General features: G+C 45.2%; 1 protein-coding gene across 3 annotated transcripts in view; it reads right to left on the bottom strand.

The window, feature by feature from the left end:
* Positions 1–19,131, bottom strand: part of MYT1L (myelin transcription factor 1-like) — a 557,824-nt gene that overhangs the window by 127,880 nt on the left and 410,813 nt on the right. For 2 of the 3 annotated variants that reach the window (XM_011989525.1, XM_011989527.1), the window contains exon 10: positions 1,217–2,194. In XM_011989525.1, the coding sequence (XP_011844915.1) occupies positions 1,217–2,194 (978 nt within the window). The remainder of the gene's footprint in view (positions 1–1,216; positions 2,195–19,131) is intronic. The other variant, XM_011989526.1, reaches the window with a different exon arrangement.

Below are 19,131 nucleotides of genomic sequence, written 5' to 3'. Positions count from 1 at the left end.
AAGTGCAGTTTTTCTGATTGTTTGAAGTTTATACAGCAACTGATTTTCAAGTAAATTCCTGAGCCTCACTACTGGGTTCGCAGTGAGGAAACTCAGGATTTGTCATGAATAGAATGTAGCAAAAAACAGAAAAGGATCTTTGGGGTACTAACATAGAAGGATTTAATGAACTGCCAAATTTATGTTTTAAATTGCTTCTTACTGAGTTCTAAAAGAATATTGTGATGGAGATATCCACAAAGTCGAGGTTATGCATGAGGCTGAATTAGAACCTGCCTCATATTGAAAGTGGACACCGTCTTCTTTATAAACATGAAGACGATCGTTCAGGTTGGAGATACATATATATACGATCTACTTACATACATACAGTATACATATATATATGTAAAGATAGCCAAATACATTGACATATGCAAACATGTGCCCACATATTTCATAAAAGAAAACTCAGCTCAAACTATCATATTGGATAGTTTTTGAGTGTTTTATAATAAACTAATATTTGAGAAAAGCGCCGTTTAACTGTTTCCACAACGGAATGGAATCAGTGAGGGGGGAATGAATATCCTAAAGAAATTGCTATTGATCTTAGCTGAGGCCACACCATGCCTTGCATAGCAAATGGTTTCCATTACCTTACTATCTTAAGATAATTAATGTGTAGTCACTGCCCTTATCTTACGTTATTGGTCATTCGGTTACTGTTCAATTTCTATCAGGGGTGTTTTCTATGAGGGCAGTTTCATCAATAACTGTCACCTGATGATAATTTTATAAATCATGATGCCACCTACCCAATCCAATTTATAAAATATGTGCTTTATCTCGGATTGACTAATTGTTACATAAACCCTTGCCACTCAACATAGATTGTGGTTCATTTATAACAGCACAGGCTTACCCTAATATTTTCTATCACGTGATGTGTCTGTGCTTTAACCCTGTCTTCCCAGGAATGCATTTCCCACTGAAATATCCGACTGTTCATCTGCTCTAATAATATGACGTTGAGCTGCTTTATGTATTTCTCAGACAAATATTTTATTTGCTTGTCAGAAACGTAATCACAAAATATCCTTCTGGAATCAACTCTAAGAATGTGCAGTAGAGACATAATTCAGTGTGAGTCATACTTTAACTGGAGACTACCACCAACATCCTTTACCCTAGCTCATGTTTTCATGAGGCAACTTACGTTAGGTAGAAATATTACCTTTACCATAGTATGGCTTTTTGACATGGCTGTCACTGGATTTAGGCTTTCTGTCCTCCCCGGGAAGTTGTCTCGGAGACTGGTCCTCGTATGACCTCATATTGTCCCTCCTCCCGGCTTCCATGGCCATCTTCTCCCTCATGGCCTTTGCTCTTTCCGTTTCTAAAGCAATGGCTTTCTCCAGCAGGGTCAGGTTCCCCTTGGTCATGTCGAACACCTCTTCAGACCTGTCCGAATTCACGGAGGTGGTATCGTCGTCCCGCTCATGACACCCGTCCTCCTTCGCACAGCTGGCAAACACTCTCGACCGAGGGCTCAACTGCTCCTCCAGCCGCATGAGGTTCAGCATGTCCGAGTAGTTTCTGTCCGGCGTCCTTCCTGGGAAGTCCTCTTCTGGCCGGACGTGCTGACGGATGTTCATGTTCTGCTGCGGGTTCCTCTCCTGCGGGTTGGTCTCGCTGAGCTTCCTGGCCAGGTCGAAGCACTGATTCCTCAGACACTCCAGACTGCTCAGACACACCTCCTCATCGCTCTCCTCCACCATCTTTTCCATGAGTCCATTGTTCATGGGCTTCCCCAACATGACGTAATTCATATTTCTGCTATCTTGCTGCGACATGCTGTCTGCATAACTTCTGTCATTCATGTTATCTGAGAGCACAACACCGTGTCCTTGGGCTAATAATTTAAGGGAGTCCACTGTTTCTCTAACAACGTCACTGTCTAAGTCTAAACTCAACTCACTTTTCCGACCCAGGTTTTCGTTTTTGTCACTATCGTCTTCCAGACTATTGGAGGTATTGCTGTTCATTTCGGATTCAGTCCTGGCCCGGTAGGCTGCGTCCTCGGCGATTTTGCCGAGGTTTAACAACGACTTGGCCACCAGTTCATCGTAATTGTCATATTCGTCATTATTGTTATCATCCTTTTCTGTGTCTTGCATTATTCGAGTATTGTGACAATTCATTTGATGGTCTTCTGCAAAGAAAATAAAAAAGACAAAAAAGAAAAGAAAAGGAAAAAGTGGCTAGAACTGGAAGCTTAGTTGCAACAGCATGGATAGCACGTTACCTGCAAGTCAAACCGTCTATCATCTCATAGAACCGTAAGTCCCATTTGCGGCTGGGTTGAAAAAGTTGACATAAAGGAAACGGATGTTGCTAAAAAGCAGAAGGCCATTTAAAATACTTGTTGTGAATTATTAATTTCTTTAATGGCTCTTAAGATAAACCAGTCAGTGTGGCAAATATGATTTTAAAATATTAATTCTGTATTTTTCATACATTTTAAGAATGACTTATTTTCTCCATTGGCTTGCTTTATCTACAGCCTCGCCAGATGTGTATTAACTGTGCTCCTCACATTACTAGGCTTTCTAAGAGTTCATGAACTTTACTTGTTGCCAATTCTGAAGCAGATGTTTGCAGCAATTGCTTTTAAATGGTCTATTTTCACAGTGGCGTGTAGGCAACACAGAGGACAGCCTCAGGTTCCTGAGAAGTCAGGCAGGGGTGCCGGCTGCATTGGGAGCTCAGAATCATAAGCACACGTTGGGGCTGAATTAAGAGTTCTTTTGAATCCAATACCTTCCAGACAATTTATCATGATACACAGTGAAGCAATAGAAATTCCACAGTAAAAGTTTAGAAAGTAAACCTGATTCCTCTGACTGTGTCTCCACAGGTTTGAAAGTGAGAGAGAGAGAGCGTGCAGCAGCCGAAAGCCTGTAAAAGGCGGGGTTGAGGTGAGTTGGTGCCACCACTGCACAGTGTTTGACCCCACAGGCAGAACTGGCACATTCCTCCATCTCACAGCCTCAGGAAAAGCTTGGTGAGCGGGCATAATGTGTGAGTAAGTGTCATGTTTCATCTCAAAAAAGTATTTGGAAAAACTCTTTTAAAAAGACCATGTTAAAAATTACATAAAACCCTTATGTTTTATCCCAAACGTATTCTGTTTCACACTCAAAGAGTATCTGGGATTTGCACCTGTAATCACCATGCTAGGTCACTGCTCCTATGTACATTGCAAAATATGAGTAATAATCAAAGGGTTCCTAAATGCATCTGTACCCTTAGATTAGATGTGGTTAACCGCATGCCATTTTCCCATCTGTTCTTCGGTTTTGTGATAAAACATCCAGAGTAAGAAGAATGCCTAAAGTTTATTAATGATTTAAAGAAATGAAGTATATTGACCTCTACAAAATACCAGTTCACTAAAAGCTGAGATGGGGGGCTCTGGTGCTTTCTCTACGGGTTTTATGCAGAAAAGGCTTTTGTTAGTGAAAAAAGACTTGGAGTTCAATATGTCAATAACAGAAAACAGTATCTTTGTTATCCCTGCTGAAGGAACAAATCTTTAAGATCTGACACACCTTTCTAAACTTCAGCAAATCAAATTTACCTTTTATTAGACATAGAGAATCACTAATTGTGTGAAACAAATATTGCCCTTCTTCTGGATAATTCCTATAAATCATCTTCTTTATTATAAGGATAAAAGTATTCCCCAAGAGCAGCAAAAAGAGAGAGAATCGAACTAGTGAAAGTAATCAGAAACACTGTGGGAGTATTAATCTCCAACGTACCCCTTGCTATAGCCTAGTGTTTAAGCTTTTAGGACTTGAAGTCAATCCTGTTTTAATGAATATTTGGAAATATAAAAGTCATATTCTCCTCTCAATTTATGCACTTTGTTATATTCATGGGCTGTGATTAGAGACGTTTCCCCAGAATAACAAGCTGAGTTACCCTGCACAATAGCTACGTTTTAACAGCCAGAATCACTGTGTCTATGAAGACCCAGCCATGAGATGAAAGATAAGCTATGATTTGAAAACAAAAAAGCACAGGCCACATGTTGGAGCATTTTGAAAGTTGAGTCAAAGAAGATACCACAGTCAAGCAAGACACTATTTTCATGATGATCTCCTACGTTTCCTTTATGGAACTCATTGTGTGGTCTTGAAGAATTTGGAAAAGCAGCAAGACCTTGAAAGTGGTGAACAAGAAAAGAAACAGCCTGTCTAATCCTCTTTGCTGCTTCTAAAGCCACAGAAAGCCTACAGGTGGAACGGGTCCTGGTTCGCATCTTATGAACTTCCTCACCTTCCTACAAATGTGTTATGTACAAGACTGGTCATTCTCCACATTCCAAATCTCAGGATTAGCGTCAATTTGTTTCCCTCTACATTCTCCCTTCAGCAGCACATAGTTAAGAAGCACATCTCACCTTTTTGATAATCAGACACTTATCTGTTTCTCCACTCAATTCATAAGTTACCTTCCCCCAACAAAATTAAAACAAAAATGGACAAGCCTCTTCACGCAGGGTCTTAGCCGTGCTGATGTGTGAAGCTGAGAGCAGCCGAGGAGAAAGTCCCTGAACTGTCTGGAGGCCAGCAGAATGCAGACCACCTCCGATGCATCTCCAGCTTTATACTCTAATCACAAAGCACATTGAGGGCACGGTTCATCCTCATACCAGACTGATACGGAGTTAGAAGTTCTACAGCCTGGCGCTCATCATGACTTGTGTGATGCTGAGGACCCAAGTCTCCAGGCCTTAATCTGCTCAGTGGGGATCGCAAAACTTCCTGGCCCTTCATCAGATCTCCTACAAGAACCATGCCACAGGATATGCCTCCTAAAGACTGCAGTTTGCTCTCTTACCATTGGCCCCAGAGCCGACTCCTGGGGAGAGCAGCCCGTTGGTAGAAGAAATCTGGAAAAGGCAGTGGAAAGCGTATTGGCATCTGAGCACAGAGCCTGTCATGTGCTTCCCCCCTTCTTCACCCCTTCTTCATCCTCCTGCTCAGTGTCATCTGAGCCTCTCCCAACAGCAGCAAATGTGGGGACAGCGGGTGAAGATGGCATGGGCGGCCTCAAAGCCTGGCAGGTGAATGGAACTTCTCAAGCTACCGGTCTTTAACTCTTTTAAAACATATGTGAAATGAAGTCAACTCCTAATTATGTGGCTCATGGAGGGGAACAGCCAGTCAATCATCAACAGGCAGGCTCTGAATCCCTGCTGGGCATCAGCCTCATCTGGAATTCAAAGTCGTTCACAATGAGCTTTTGGGATTCCCTCCCTGGTTGTGCACACTCCCTTTCAGGTATGCTTTTCTGAGGCTAATAATGAAATCAGTCACATGATGGGATGGGCTATGGGAACTAGATCAGAATTTTCTGCGCCAGTCTGGGGTTGAAACGTGATGCAAATAATCCACAAAATGAACATTCCAACCTCAAAAATCAGGAGGCCATTTTACTAGGGTTTTTTTTTTTTTTTTGAGATGGAGTCTCACTCTGTCATGCAGGCTAGAGTGCAGTGGTGTGATCTGAACTCACTGCCACCTTTGCCTCCCAGGTTCAAGCAATTCTCATGCTTCAGCCTGCTGAGTCGCTCAGATTACAGGTGCACACCACCATGTAGAGAGAAGGTTTCGCCATGTTGGCCAGGCTGGTCTTGAACTTCTGACCTTAAGTGATCCTCCTGCCTCGGCCTTCCAAAGTGCTGTGATTATAGGCATGAGCCACTGCTACCGGCCTCCATTTTACTAGTTTCTATGTAGTGACTATCGCTCTATCAAATAGGGAGAATGTATGTGTGATAAAAGAGCCCTTTATCAGGAAATTATTTTAAAGGACAAGTTTATGTTCTAAGTAAAAGCACGTATCTAGATGGAGATTTAAAGAGAAGAGCAAAGCATTCTCAGCTCCCTTTTTTGTGGTTTTCTATTTTAAATCTGTCATTCAGCAAAGCCGCACAGCAACGGACTCTGAGCAGGAGCCTCCCGTCAGCGAGGGCCAGCCCGGGGCTGCCCACACAGAGTTACCGCACTGGTTTGGAAATCAGAGAAGAGCTGGCCCAACTATTCCAGGTGAAAAAACTGAGCCCAGAAAACAGAAGCCATTTAGTGGCTGATCTCATGGGCCCTTCTACCTTCCCATCAGCCAATTATTCTACAAACCTAACTTGTGTTGTGTTACACATGAGACCTCAACTCCCCTGGGAGTGAGCTTTATGCAACGTTTTAGGGCTGAATTTTCTCTCTTTTGAGTCAGGTTGTTATAAACAATTTATGCTCCATAGTTACAATTAGAAAATGAAAACATCTTCGTAAACAAAAGAAATGTGGTTGCTGTGGGCCATTTATCCTCCACTGTCCTCACTAAGGTCTGGTAGAGTTAGAACTCTGGATTATAACTTTATATACAAGCCTTGGCTTCTTAGTGGTCCGTCCCTAAGATACACAACTTTGGATTCCTTCAGCATCTAGTCCTGATTGAACTACTGTTCTTTCTGGTCACTGACACAGGCCCCAGGCAAGCAAAAGTACAACGGAATAGAAAACACAGAAGAAGCTGCAGGTGGGGACTGTACTCCAAAGCGAAAATCACCCTAGACTTCCCCGGGTCGGAGAAGACCTGGTCTGCAGTGAGTTTCAAATAATGAAGGACCATTACTTTCCATGGCATTACAGAGGTGGTGTTTTGTTACATAAATAAATCAATATCAAAATATTATCTTGACTTGTAAATACTGAAATATGACAATGTATTCATTCTAATGAAAAGATGATGGTGTTTTAATGGAAATCGCAATGATAAGGGAAAAAAGCCACATAAACCATCTATATATTTCTGTTTGTTTGAGACAGGGTCTGGGTCTGTTGCCCAGGCTGGAGTGCAGTGGCACAATCACAGCTCACCGCAGCCTCATTCCCCCTGGCTCAAGTGGCCCTCCTGCCTCAGCTTTTGAGTAGCTGGGACTACAGTCATGCCTCACCATGCCTGGCTAAATTTTGTATTTTTTGTAGAGACAGAGTTTCACTGTGTTGCCCAGGCTGGTCTCAAAGCGATCTGCCTGCCTGGGCCTCCCAAAGTGCTAGAATTACAGGTGTGAGCCACTGCACCTGGCCGTAAATGTTTCATATACCACATCCTTCTGTGCAGAGGACATGAAGTTAGTGAGTACACAATAGTCTGACTCACCTGAGTCTGGTTCCCCTGACGACCCCACGAGAGAGGCACTGGGGCACCCACTTCTCCCTCTGAAGGTGACAATACAGAACCACAGAGGCTGACAGTTTACGCCATCGCTCACTGTGAAACGGCAGAGCTGGAGCCACTGAGTTCTGGGTGCAGCACAGCCCTGAACGTTCTACAACGCTGCCTCCACTTCCAGAGCAAGCACCCTGCACAGTTCTCGCCCCACGGTCTCCCAGGAGACACGTTCTACATCAGCCAGACATGCAGCGCTTCAACAGCAGCGAGGAACGCGGCTCCCTTCTGTCTCGCCATTCAGAATGTTTTTGTTCCTATTTTTGCATTTATCTCCTGACTTTTTTTCTCCTTGCAATACTCCGCATTGATTTATGGACTGAAGGCTTGGCTGTGTCACCAGCCACTCAGAGCTGTGCTGGAACTGCCAGCTTAGTGAACCTGCCAGTCACCAGGGTCCTGATTAGTGGAGTTTGGGTCCATTCTGATGTGGAAAAGAAATTAGAAAATTAGGACAATCCAGGACTCTGGACTGATATTCAAGAAGGCGCTGGGTTTGCCACTCCAGGTGCCTGGGAAGCCCGAGGGATCTGCTTGGGTAGGAGGGCGGGAGACAGTTGAGAGCCAGGATAAGGATGTGGAGGGAGGGAACTGGGGGTGCAGGACAGGCTCAGACCCCCTGACTCTTGTGTGGGCAGGGGCCCGTGTTTACTGGAGCCCACTTACTGCCCTGGCCAGGACCAGGCGGAGCAGCATGAGTTCATTTTCTTCTCGCTTCAGATGCCCCAGGCACACGCTGAGACACTGCAGCTGAGACACTGTGGTCTCTTTCCTTTCATGAGACGGGAGAAGTCACCTTCCAATCCCGGGTGGCCTTCAGGCGGGTACCACTCCTAGGTGCAGTGCCAACCTCAGAGTCCCTCAGCTGCCCGCCACGCAGGACGTGGCCTGGCTCCGGGAACAGCTATTCTCACTGCCAACACGAGATCCCTGCACCCTCCTCTGTCTCCCTCACCCTCTACTGCCAGTGACAGAACCCTGCAGTTCCACTCAGGTGAAAGGGGGACCTGGAGGGTGACGTGGCACTGACAGTGGGATGCACGTGTCTTCCCCGCCAGGCCACACCATCCCTGGCTCTGCTCTAGACGTCACCATCATGCTTTCCTACTACATCTAACTCAGGAGTGCTGCTGTGTGTCTTATTTCCAGTAGCGTGGGACATTTTCAGAATGGTCTGTCTGTATGCACAGTTCAAACAGTGATTTCTGAGTTAACAGAGGTTAAAATTCTCCCAGCAGAGGCTTGCTCTCACTACTCTTATTCATCTTGAGTACAGATTAACACAGACATTTTTTTCCAGTGCCGGCCATTGCTGTTTTCCTTGAATTTTAGTACTAGATAGAATTTATAGAGATCGTGCATTCAAAATTTAATATGTGAAGAAACTTAGGTCCAGGGAGTCGAAATCACCTGCTTGCCATTCACACGCCCTCCACAGAATTGCCACCTTGGTTTTCCTGCATGTCAAGCCTTTCCTCTACCTTTCAAATCCGGTACATATTCAGAGGGTCACAAAGCAGTGTCATCTCAAAGATAATTTTCTGAGACATAGGAAGATCCGTGTTTAGCAGGCATTCATCTGCTTCAGGTTGGAAAGACAGATCTCAGCCTCAGGTCCTGCACGCTCCCTCAGCTGGAGAGACAAGGAGGCCCGCCCAAAGGCAGCTCCACTCAAGAAGAACCCTTCCTCAGACCCCTAATTTGAGTAAGCGCTCAGGAGGGACACAGAGCAGCAGCTGGGGATGGAACGGAGGGACTGCGTTTTGCACTAAGTGCTACATGACACGTTCCAGATCTCTTCCTAAATACCTGTCACCTGATTGGAGAGCCTACTTCTGGGCGCCCCGATTCTTTCACTGAACTGCTGGAGTGGCAAGTCCTCTCGGAGCAGAGCAGCACACCTGCCTCTCAAGGTACCCCGTGGTCCCTGTGGGGCCCTCTCTTCTCTGATAACTCATTTGCCTCTTTTGCTCAATAGATGCAGACACAATCTGATTCTACCTCGATCTCCTTTTTTCTTTCTCTTCTAAACCACAGGGTGTCTTCCTACCATAACCATCTCCCTGCAATCACAAAGCTTCAAGTGCTGGTGACGTACCCACATCAGATCCTCCGTGATGGCAACACGCCTCACCCACGTCCTGCAGGCAGAAGCGTCGGGGCTGCTGGGCACAGGAGGGCTCAGCGCCGGGCTGCTGGGAGCTGTGAGTATAGGTGACGAGGTATCTGAATTTTGCTTTCAGACACTGATAAAATACTCAAAGTTGCTCTTAAGAGTTGTTTAAAATGAATGCTGTCTGGAGTATGATTTCCCTATTGCTTAGAAAAATATTTCGGATTGATCGGCATGTTTTTAAACTTTCAGGCTCGAGGGGCCGTGTGCAGGTTTGTTTGATAGGTAAACTCGTGTTGCAGGGGTTTGCTGTACACATTAGTTTTCACCCAGGTCACAAGTACAATTCCCCAGGATTTTTTTTTTTAAACAAGGAAAAGTGGAAATACTACATCTTAGTCACCATCTTCCTGCACCGCATACACTCACTAGAGTGGCCGGAGGACCTGTGGTTTACGTGCTGCACTTCGCCACTGTTTTTTCTCACTTTTGGAGATTGTGCAGGTCCATGGTCCTGTCTGCACGTACCCTGCATGTGGGAAATGGCGTGTCATGGCCTCGGGTCCTGCTGAGACAGCTCTCACCACTCACCCCTTAGAGAGGAGAAGGGCGGGGCCGGCCTGGGGGGAATCTTGCCTCCCAGCTTGGGCCTTCCCTCTGCTCCTCATCTGCCGTGGCAGACGAAGAAGCAGACACACCTGGAGAGGTTGGTACCAGTGCCCAGTGCCGGGCGGGATGCCTCGCACGTACTTCGAATACCTCACAGAGCCGCGTGGGCACTTCCTCCACCCTCAGCGACGCCCACGTCTGCTGGGCCTTGCAGGGTCTGTGTGGTCGCTTCTTTGTTCTCTTCGGTGCTAATTACTGGGGAGCTGGTTTTGGTGCATTATATGCAAATTACCCAAAATACACTCCCAGCCATTTTGCATGTGTTGTTCTCTCTATGGTTATTTCTGGGCCTCCGTCTCGTTACCATAAATGTCTGCGCCTCGAGCAGCTCGACCTACTTATCCACCAATGGAAAGGATTCTCTGGACTGAGGTTTGTTTCCCTGTGCCTTTGCATCGGCTGCTGTCTTTTGCTTTCTGTCTCTGTACATCAATCTCCTCTCTGCAGCAGGGGCAATGCCTTCCTCAACTCCAGGAAAGGAGCGTGTATCACCTCACTCCTGTCCACGCCCTCATTGCAGGGCTCAGGGACCCCAGGAAGGCGCCTGTCTGCCCTTCACGCATACGTGAGGATGCCCCACGAAGTCACGTATTTCTAAAGTCGTCTTGGTTCCTGTCACTGCCCGAAAGCCTTCTTGACGACTGAAAGGAAGCATGCAGGCCAGACACTGCCCACACGCCCACAGCCATTGACGGGGTAAGGTGATAGCAGCCCTAGAGAGGCACTGACTCAGATTTTGGAAGATCCCACATAGCTGATTAAGCTGCAACAACACATCTCTTAGAAGAATGATCCTACGCAGGAAATTGAGGCATGGAGGAGAATGTCTATTTAAGATAGGAGGCATTTATGAAATTTCATGAGCCATGTGTTTACCTGGGTGAGATACTGAGGTGCTTAGATACTCTCATCAAACTGAAAACGGCAAAATCTTTGGAGAGGACGATGTAGCACAACCCTTTTATCAGATCCAAGAGAAATGTAATTATCACAATTTTGCACAAGCAAGTTCTGCTGGGCATGGCAGTGGGGGGAGAAGGAGGGAACTAACAGAATAATAGCTATTCATTTAGCAGCTGTTTATTGTCACACTTAGAGATGAACAATGAACCAAAGAGACAGCATCCTTGTAGTCATGGCTGTTCCACTGCAGTTGGTGAAAGAGATTAAAATAGAGAGTAAATAAATACTATGATGTCAGATAGTGACGTATGTTCCACGAAAAATGCAGCAAAATCAAAAGACAATGGACAGTACGTGGGATGGGGGGTCCGGCAAGTCCTCATTGAGAAGGTGCCACTTGAGCAGAGATCTGAAGAGGTGGGAAAGTGAGCTGTGCCAGGGAGGGTGTTCCGGGGGAGGAGAGAGAGGGTGCCAAGGCCCAGGGTTGTGTGTCTGAAGCTCCAGGAGCAGTGGAGCCACGTGCTGGTAGAGTGTGCTGGAGGGGCAGGTGGAGGGAGGGCTGTGAGGTCGGGGTTGGGATACACCAACATGGCATCAAGACACCACCCTGAATGCCTTCTGCTGAAGCCAGGGAAGCCCAGACCAACCACAAGCACAGTCTAAAGGAGAACAAAAGCGTCAGCAGGCGGAAGCCACGCCAGCCATGTCAGTGTGCCGGGGACACTCCCTGGAGGCCCACAGACGACCTCTGAGCGACACGCTCTTCACGCCTCACACCGCCCTCATCATCTTGTGGATGAAGGGATGGATCTGAGGAGGAGTTCAAGGTCATGTGGCTACGACACACACCTAGGAATCCAAATCATGTTGGTCCGATGGACAAGGTGGCTTCCACAAGCCCCCGCTGGGCTGACAGGGCCCTCTTTCACAGAGAACCCAGGTGAGAGTTCAGAGAGCCGCGGAAAGCACCCCCGGGTTCCCAGGTGATAGAGAAGACCTGGTCCCTGGGCATCCCTGTTTCCACTCAGAGGAAGTTCAGCCAGCACAGATTCCAGCCCCAAAGTGGAAGAAAGACCACGTAGGCTGAAGAAAACATAACTTGGGCCAGAAAAAAATGCTGAGGGGTGAGGATGCCTTGGCTTTAAGTTGTTAATGTTGCTTCACTTTGAACAGTGAACAAAACTTATTTTCTGAATTCTTCCGAAGAATGACATGTATTTTCTATAAACTGCCCACCAGCAGGGCAGCACGCATGTGGGACCGTGCTTTCATGTTCTTGCGTGCTACAGTGATTTCAATGTTGTCCTTTCTATGAGCTAAAAGGTGAATGCATGAAGTCTCATTTATTTATAAAACTTTGAGGGTCTTTTTATTTGATGACATTTTAGGTATCTGGCTTACATAAATTAAGAGATTAAATAATAAGATAGTCTATTCTTCTACCCAGAGAATGAGCTGTTTGGAGTCAACAGCTACTCAGATAGAGATAGACTGAAACATTCAAACCAATTACACCACTGGCTCTGTCTCTGTCTGTCTCATTCTCTCTCTCTCACTGTCTCTCTCCCTCCCTCCCTCTCTCATGCGCGCACACACACACACGCACACACAGGCACACGCGCGCACACACATGCACGCACACACACACGCACACACGCACACACATGCACGAGCACGCACGCACCCACAGGCACACACACACCCACAGGCACACACACACCCACAGGCGCACACACACACACACGCACACACACACGCACACACATGCACGCACACACACGCACACGCGCGCACACACACACACAGGCACAGTCAGACTTTCTGGATCAGCTGGACGACAGTGACGACTCCTTGTCCCCACAGTGATTGCTTTTATTGTCAGTGCTGGGAACCCAGGGAGTAGAGATAAGGCTGTGAAAATTCTGGTTCTTCTGTTTTCCAGAATGGGTTTGAGACACAGGTGGCTGCTCATATAAATGTACTCGATTGGGAGGAACTTGAGAGGCCCTCAGGGCCCCTTTTCTTTGTCTCTGGTATTCCATATTTCATCTGTGTCAGAGAGAAGACTGATCTGTTTCTGCAGAGCTTGCAGAGACAGCACGACCACTTTTCTTAACAATCTGAAGTTTAGTGAGCCTCAATATTCAGAAATGTATGTTCTTATTTTCAAATCAAATCCTTAAAGCCTCCACCTCAGTTTATGACTTCTAATTCTGCCCCCTGTAAAGAACCATGCTTTGTATTTTTTACATACATGCCTCTTCCATACTGTATTATGTATTTCTTCTGGAAAATGGTGACTCTGTTTAGTTTTGTGTCCGCAAGCAACCCAGTGCCCTTCTGGGTACAGAGGAAAAAATACACACCGTGTTTTGAAATGAGCTGTCATGATATTCAGAATCTTTTAAACTCTTGCAGCCTTAATATACATGATATACTTGCTGCGTGTGGGGAGGGGTCACGGACGTTAGGTTCAGGGTTACAGAAGAGGGTGAATAAATGCGTGGGAGCGTAGTATCATGCTGAAGTTGTCCTTAATCACAATTGTGATGTTATGGTTCTGAACTGCTTCACATCTCTCCAGTGTTTTCATATTCTGTAACCTCTTTAAGCTCCAAAACAAGACAGCACAGTGAATGAAGGGCACATACTATCATCCTAATCTTAAGTGAAACTGAGGTCCAGTGAGGCTAGGTGGCTTGCTTAGGACACGTGGTACAGCCAGAGCTGATTCCTCAACTCCATCTACCCGTGGATAAACTAGAACTTGCAGTGAAACCTAAATTCACAAGGCATAGCAGATAAACTGTTATTTTCTTAGTGTGGACCTTATAAGCACATTGAACAGAAACATATTCGACCTCACTGTCTTACATTTTCTGTTTTAAAAGGAATTTCCCCAGGACTTTATGCATCCACCTGCATCTTTTTTTTTTTTGTTTTGTTTTTTGAGATGGAGTTTCGCTCTTGTCGCCCAGGCTGGAGTGCAATGCTGCGATCTCAGCTCACTGCAACCTCTGCCTCCCGGGTTCAAGTAATTCTTCCACCTCAGCCTCCCGAGTAGCTGGGACTACAGGCGTGTGCCACCACAACTGGCTAATTTTTGTATTTTCAGTAGAGACGGGGTTTTGCCCTGTTAGCCAAGCTGGTCTCAAACTCCTGACCTCAGGTGATCTGTCCCCCTTGGCCTCCCAAAGCGCTGGGATTACAGGCGTGAGCCACCGTGCCTGGCCTCTACCTGCATCGGAAATGGACATGGCATGATATTCACAGCCAGATTTCTGCTTTGTATCAAAGTACCTGAAGGTTTTTGAAATGTAGGATAAAACTATATTTCTATAATTTTGCACAGTTTGCATGAAGAGAGTTTAGGTTTTTTAAAATCATATATTGACAGCTAAAAATGTCTAATTCTATGATTATTCATTCCCAAGACGCGGTGCCATGTACTTCAACGTAGCGGCTTATACCATGTCCTAAAAAAACGCCTCTGTGGATGCAGGGAAAGGTTAGTTTTTAAGATGATGACAAATCATCACATTCTTTCTCCCAACTGTGTTCACAGTCTTCCTCTGGTTGAAGCCTCACACACTAAACATATGATCTTTGTTTCTATGTTGGTCTCAGAACTCACTGCCTTTTCTGCTGACTGCAGTGAAAACCGGTTGGCTAATTCTGCTTTTCACAGTCTGTCTGCGTTTCAACTTGCTTTCCTCATCAGGGATATTTCCCTGAGAAAGACAGGAGAGGATAATTGGCTAATCAGTATGGAGAACGGCATCCTGCAGGGAAGCTGGGGAGTTCAGAGGCCACACACCCTCACTCCCTCACCCCTCCACGCTGTCCTCCTATGGAAACTCAAGCCTACGGAAATTGTCTTCCGCTTAATATCAGGATGCTCTAGCAACTTGGGGCCTAGCACCTCATCCTGTTTGAAAGAAAACACACCCTGGGAACTTTACCATGAAAAAAGAAATGTTTCTGTGAGAATGAATTTATACAGCATGAATTCTGTCTTCAATTCCCTTTAAAAAAAGGAGGTGGCGAGTGGAAACGCCCCGTCAGAAAATTGTCCCATGCACAGGACCGATTTACGATGAGGACAGAGCCTGGTATTAGAACGGAACAGGCACGGATTACTGGCCATGCTGATTCCACGGCTGGCCAAAGAGTCACGGCACACTCCTCCAACAAAAGCAGCCCCTGCCTCCTTCCTGTTCGACTCCCCCGACCCCTACACCGACCCTGCCTCAGGGCGGCCTCCATGCCCTGCCCAGAGCAGCCGCGGCCATCAGATGGCACGTCGAGAAGGCCCTAACATCTGTGGCCATCAGATCACACATTGAAAAGGCCTTAACATAACCAAACAGATTTCCTCTCAAGCAGCCCCTCCTCCTCAGACACCAGCAGCCCAGGACGCCATGGCACACCTTTGGGTCACTGATCTAGAGAACGTGATACAGGAAGCCAGGAAGACTGTAGAAAAGGAAGACATCTGCATTTCACCCGATTTAACCTGCATGTCACCTGAGTTAACCTCGTGATCAAGTGGCAAGGCAGCCCTGAGATTCAGTAAAGAGTCGTGAAGAAAGAACCTCATATATTCTCCAAGGTATTCCAGAAACAGAGCATTTAAAGCAACATCTATGTGCTACAGGCAGCTGCACACACGGAAGCTTTCTTTAGTCTAGAAAGCACATTTCTAGGCTCTTCCTCATGAAATGTGATTCCTGTCTATGGGAAGATGCAATGTCTGCTATGAAGAATATACGTGTGTGTGTGTATACATTGATTTAGAGATATTTTAGTGGACTGGATTATGAATATAAACCATACCTTGCTAGGTATTATGTATCTATTTACGATATATTTCTCAAATCACAGGAATCCAAAAAATATCATAACATAAAAAGATCTGATAATAGAAAAATCTATGACCATTGAACAATAACTTTCTTAACTTTAGCATAACAAGGGGATTTTTAATTAGTGTGAACTTAGTCTGTAATGATGTATTCTGAAAACAAAATTCTTCACGCAAAAGACCAGCCTATGTTAGGTCTACTGTATAATAAATATAACTTTGCTTAATTAAATATGAACTTAATCTGAAATGAGTTTCTCAGGTATTATCCCCTGTTGTTCAAATCAGCAGAAGGTGATCAGGAGAACATGAGTTCCATTACAAGGAAAACCATGCAAAGTGTTTGATTATCTATCCACCACCTACAGAAAATAATATCATCTTAATTAGCCTCAGTTTCTAATTTGTATGATGAGAGAAAAAGAGCTTCTGCCCTATACGTCTTCTGCAATCAATGTGAAGACCAAACTCAGTAACGTGATTAAATATGCCTGTTGGAAACTGACATTATTGGTACTATTTTGATTCACGTAAACAATAATGCTGGAGGATCCTTGAAATTAAAATAAATACTTAACCTTAAATTATAAATAATAGTCCTTCTATAACCTGTGGGTTCTTATTGTAATAATCTGGGAGTTTGTATACGTTTGTTTTATCTAAAACAAAACCTCTTAGTAAAGTCCACATTTCAGTTTATTATAGAAGTGAAAATGCTCGACTGGATGAACAAATAATGGCATCCAGCCGGGATAAGTCGCCTGAGACTTTCTCTCTACTCGTGAGGCTGAGGCCAGCGTGAACTTGTCCCAGCAGCTCCATCACGATGCCCTGGTTTCTGCAGTCAGATGGGCACCTGTGCCACTCACACTAGGCTCCGTGCTCTGACCACGTGGCTTCCTTTTAACCTCAGGTCATTGTCTGTGCTGCTATGTGTTAGAAAAGGGGCACAATCAACTTCAGGGGAATCTGTTGCTGGCCCAGGGACATAGCAGTCACTGTGAGTGTCACCCAAGGAACACGAAAGGCCAGCCTCAGGATTCTGACTCAGAGCTCCAGCACTCAGACACAGAATGGGATCCCCCAGCTTTTAGGGAATGCATGGTTTCTGCCAAGCCTCTGGAAGGGACAAAAGGACATCTCTGGTAGGCACCGTATGGAATCTCCTGTACTTACGCTGCACATCTCACATTAAAAATGCTGCTGTCATGGCAAACATTTACATTTGTTGATAGAGATTTAACTACATTTAACAGTAAGGTAAAATATAACGTGCTCAACAGCGAGAATATTCAAACAGGAGATGGGCTGATGTACGCCTTTCAAAGCCTCCTTTCAATACATTAAACTAGGAGTTTGATCACGTAAAATGACTGCTCTGACAACAGAGTTATCCTGTTCCTTTGATATAGAAGCTGCTTGGAGATTTCTGACCCTGACGGGGTATAAGAGACCAGAAGATATTCCATCCAGCTGGAGAACCTGCAGGTGACGTTGGCTAAATGTGGTGTTGAAACACCCAGGTGGGGCTCCCCCAGTGGAGACATCTTTCTCCGAGAGAAAGGCTTCGTGAGCGTGTCTCCAGGAATCAGGCCTCTCAGGTGATTAATTCTTGGGAGAAATGCATTTGTTTGCCTTAGAAATCAAACAAGCCTTCGGTGTCCCTCCAGAGAAGCTGTGGCAATGGAAACCTGGTGGAAGGTCCCCACAGGGCATGCAGATGCTGTTGGTCCTAAGTGGCTGCCTGGGACCTGGGATTCTCATGAGAGGTTCTCTGAAAGGGAGTGGAGTATCACGCTCTACTGCCAGGATGCTCAGTAAACTGGGTGCACCTGTCTCACACCGCTAGCAGGTAGGTTATCTTACAACATCTCACCGTGGCTGCACCCTTCCTGAGTAGTTCATGTGATTCCTTTAAAGGTCATGTCATAGGTGATAATAGAAGTTATTTCCTTGGGAGCCAACCGCTGAACATGCATTCTGAAACCAGACACCCCACAATTGACTATGAATTCTTTCATGGTCCTGCTACCTCTTCACAGCTGTTTGCTTTCGGCACCTCCTGTCTTCCGTGCTCTGGACTCAGCACTTGCTGACCACCTGAGACGTGGTCACCACGCCAGGTCTGGCCACAGAGTTAGAAATCCTAGGTCCTGAGGCACAATCAGCCATTGTTCCTTTGCGGTGCTGTCACATATCCACTGGGTGCCCATTTACTCACATTATTCTGGCAAAAATGTCTTTAATTCTAGTTTGCTTTCTGGCTTTTAAAAACAATTACGTCCTAAGTGTTCAAGTCAGAATAAACAAACCCTACGCAGTCACATTCTCAAACTGTTTCAATAAGGCTTCTGACTACCTTTCAAAGTATATCACTTTGTACTTTTAAAGAAATATTTAAATTTGACCATAAACTAAAACTGAATTTTTAATTCTAGAAAATGGAGAGCAAAACCTGGTTAAGGTCCCTGGTGTAAACGATACCTATTTACAGATTTCCTATCTTAATTGTCACACCAAACACGAATGCCTCCTGCTTTCCAAACGGCATGAGAACGTGAAACGGCCACACTGTAACCATCTTTCTGGTAAGCCCTGGTCAAGTTACAGGTCATTAATCAGCCTCCACGATTAATGAGGTCCCTCAAAACCACACTCACTTAATACAGTGTTCAGAAATAATTTGCCAGGTTGATCTACTTTCCAAATATTTTACTATACAAATCTATCATTTTAATTCTTACCATCTCATTAATGACACTGGTGCCTCGTGTCCCCGGTAGATTTAATAGCAATGACGGTAAGTCTGTTGATACGTGTTCTGATAGGCTTCTCCACGCAGCATTCTACCATAGACAGACAAAAAATCTTGGGAGACTAATTTTAATTTACATAATGCATGTGTGTGTGCATATGCATCTATGTGTATATATACATATCTAATATGTGTGTGTGCATATGCATCTATGTGTATATATACATATCTAATATGGGTGTGTGCATATGCATCTATGTGTATATATATGTGTGTGTACATATGCATCTATGTGTACATACACTTATCTATCTTCTATATGTCTATCTGTGCCTGTGTATTTATGTACATGTAAGTGATGGATTCTTTGCATTAGAATCTTAAGCCACTGTCACAATCTAGGATTATTTCCTAAAATTCAGGTTTCCTAGTACAAACTCCTCTGACTTCTGAAGGAAGAGTGGTAATTTAAGCCTGCCCATGAGATTAGCAACAAGCAACTCACATCTCCCTGATGTATGGAGGGACCTGATGTATGGAGGG

Source organism: Mandrillus leucophaeus, unplaced genomic scaffold (assembly GCF_000951045.1).
Source record: "Mandrillus leucophaeus isolate KB7577 unplaced genomic scaffold, Mleu.le_1.0 Scaffold355, whole genome shotgun sequence".
Taxonomy (NCBI): domain Eukaryota; kingdom Metazoa; phylum Chordata; class Mammalia; order Primates; family Cercopithecidae; genus Mandrillus; species Mandrillus leucophaeus.
Note: the sequence above shows the minus strand (reverse complement) of the source record. Positions and strands in the feature narration are given on the sequence as shown.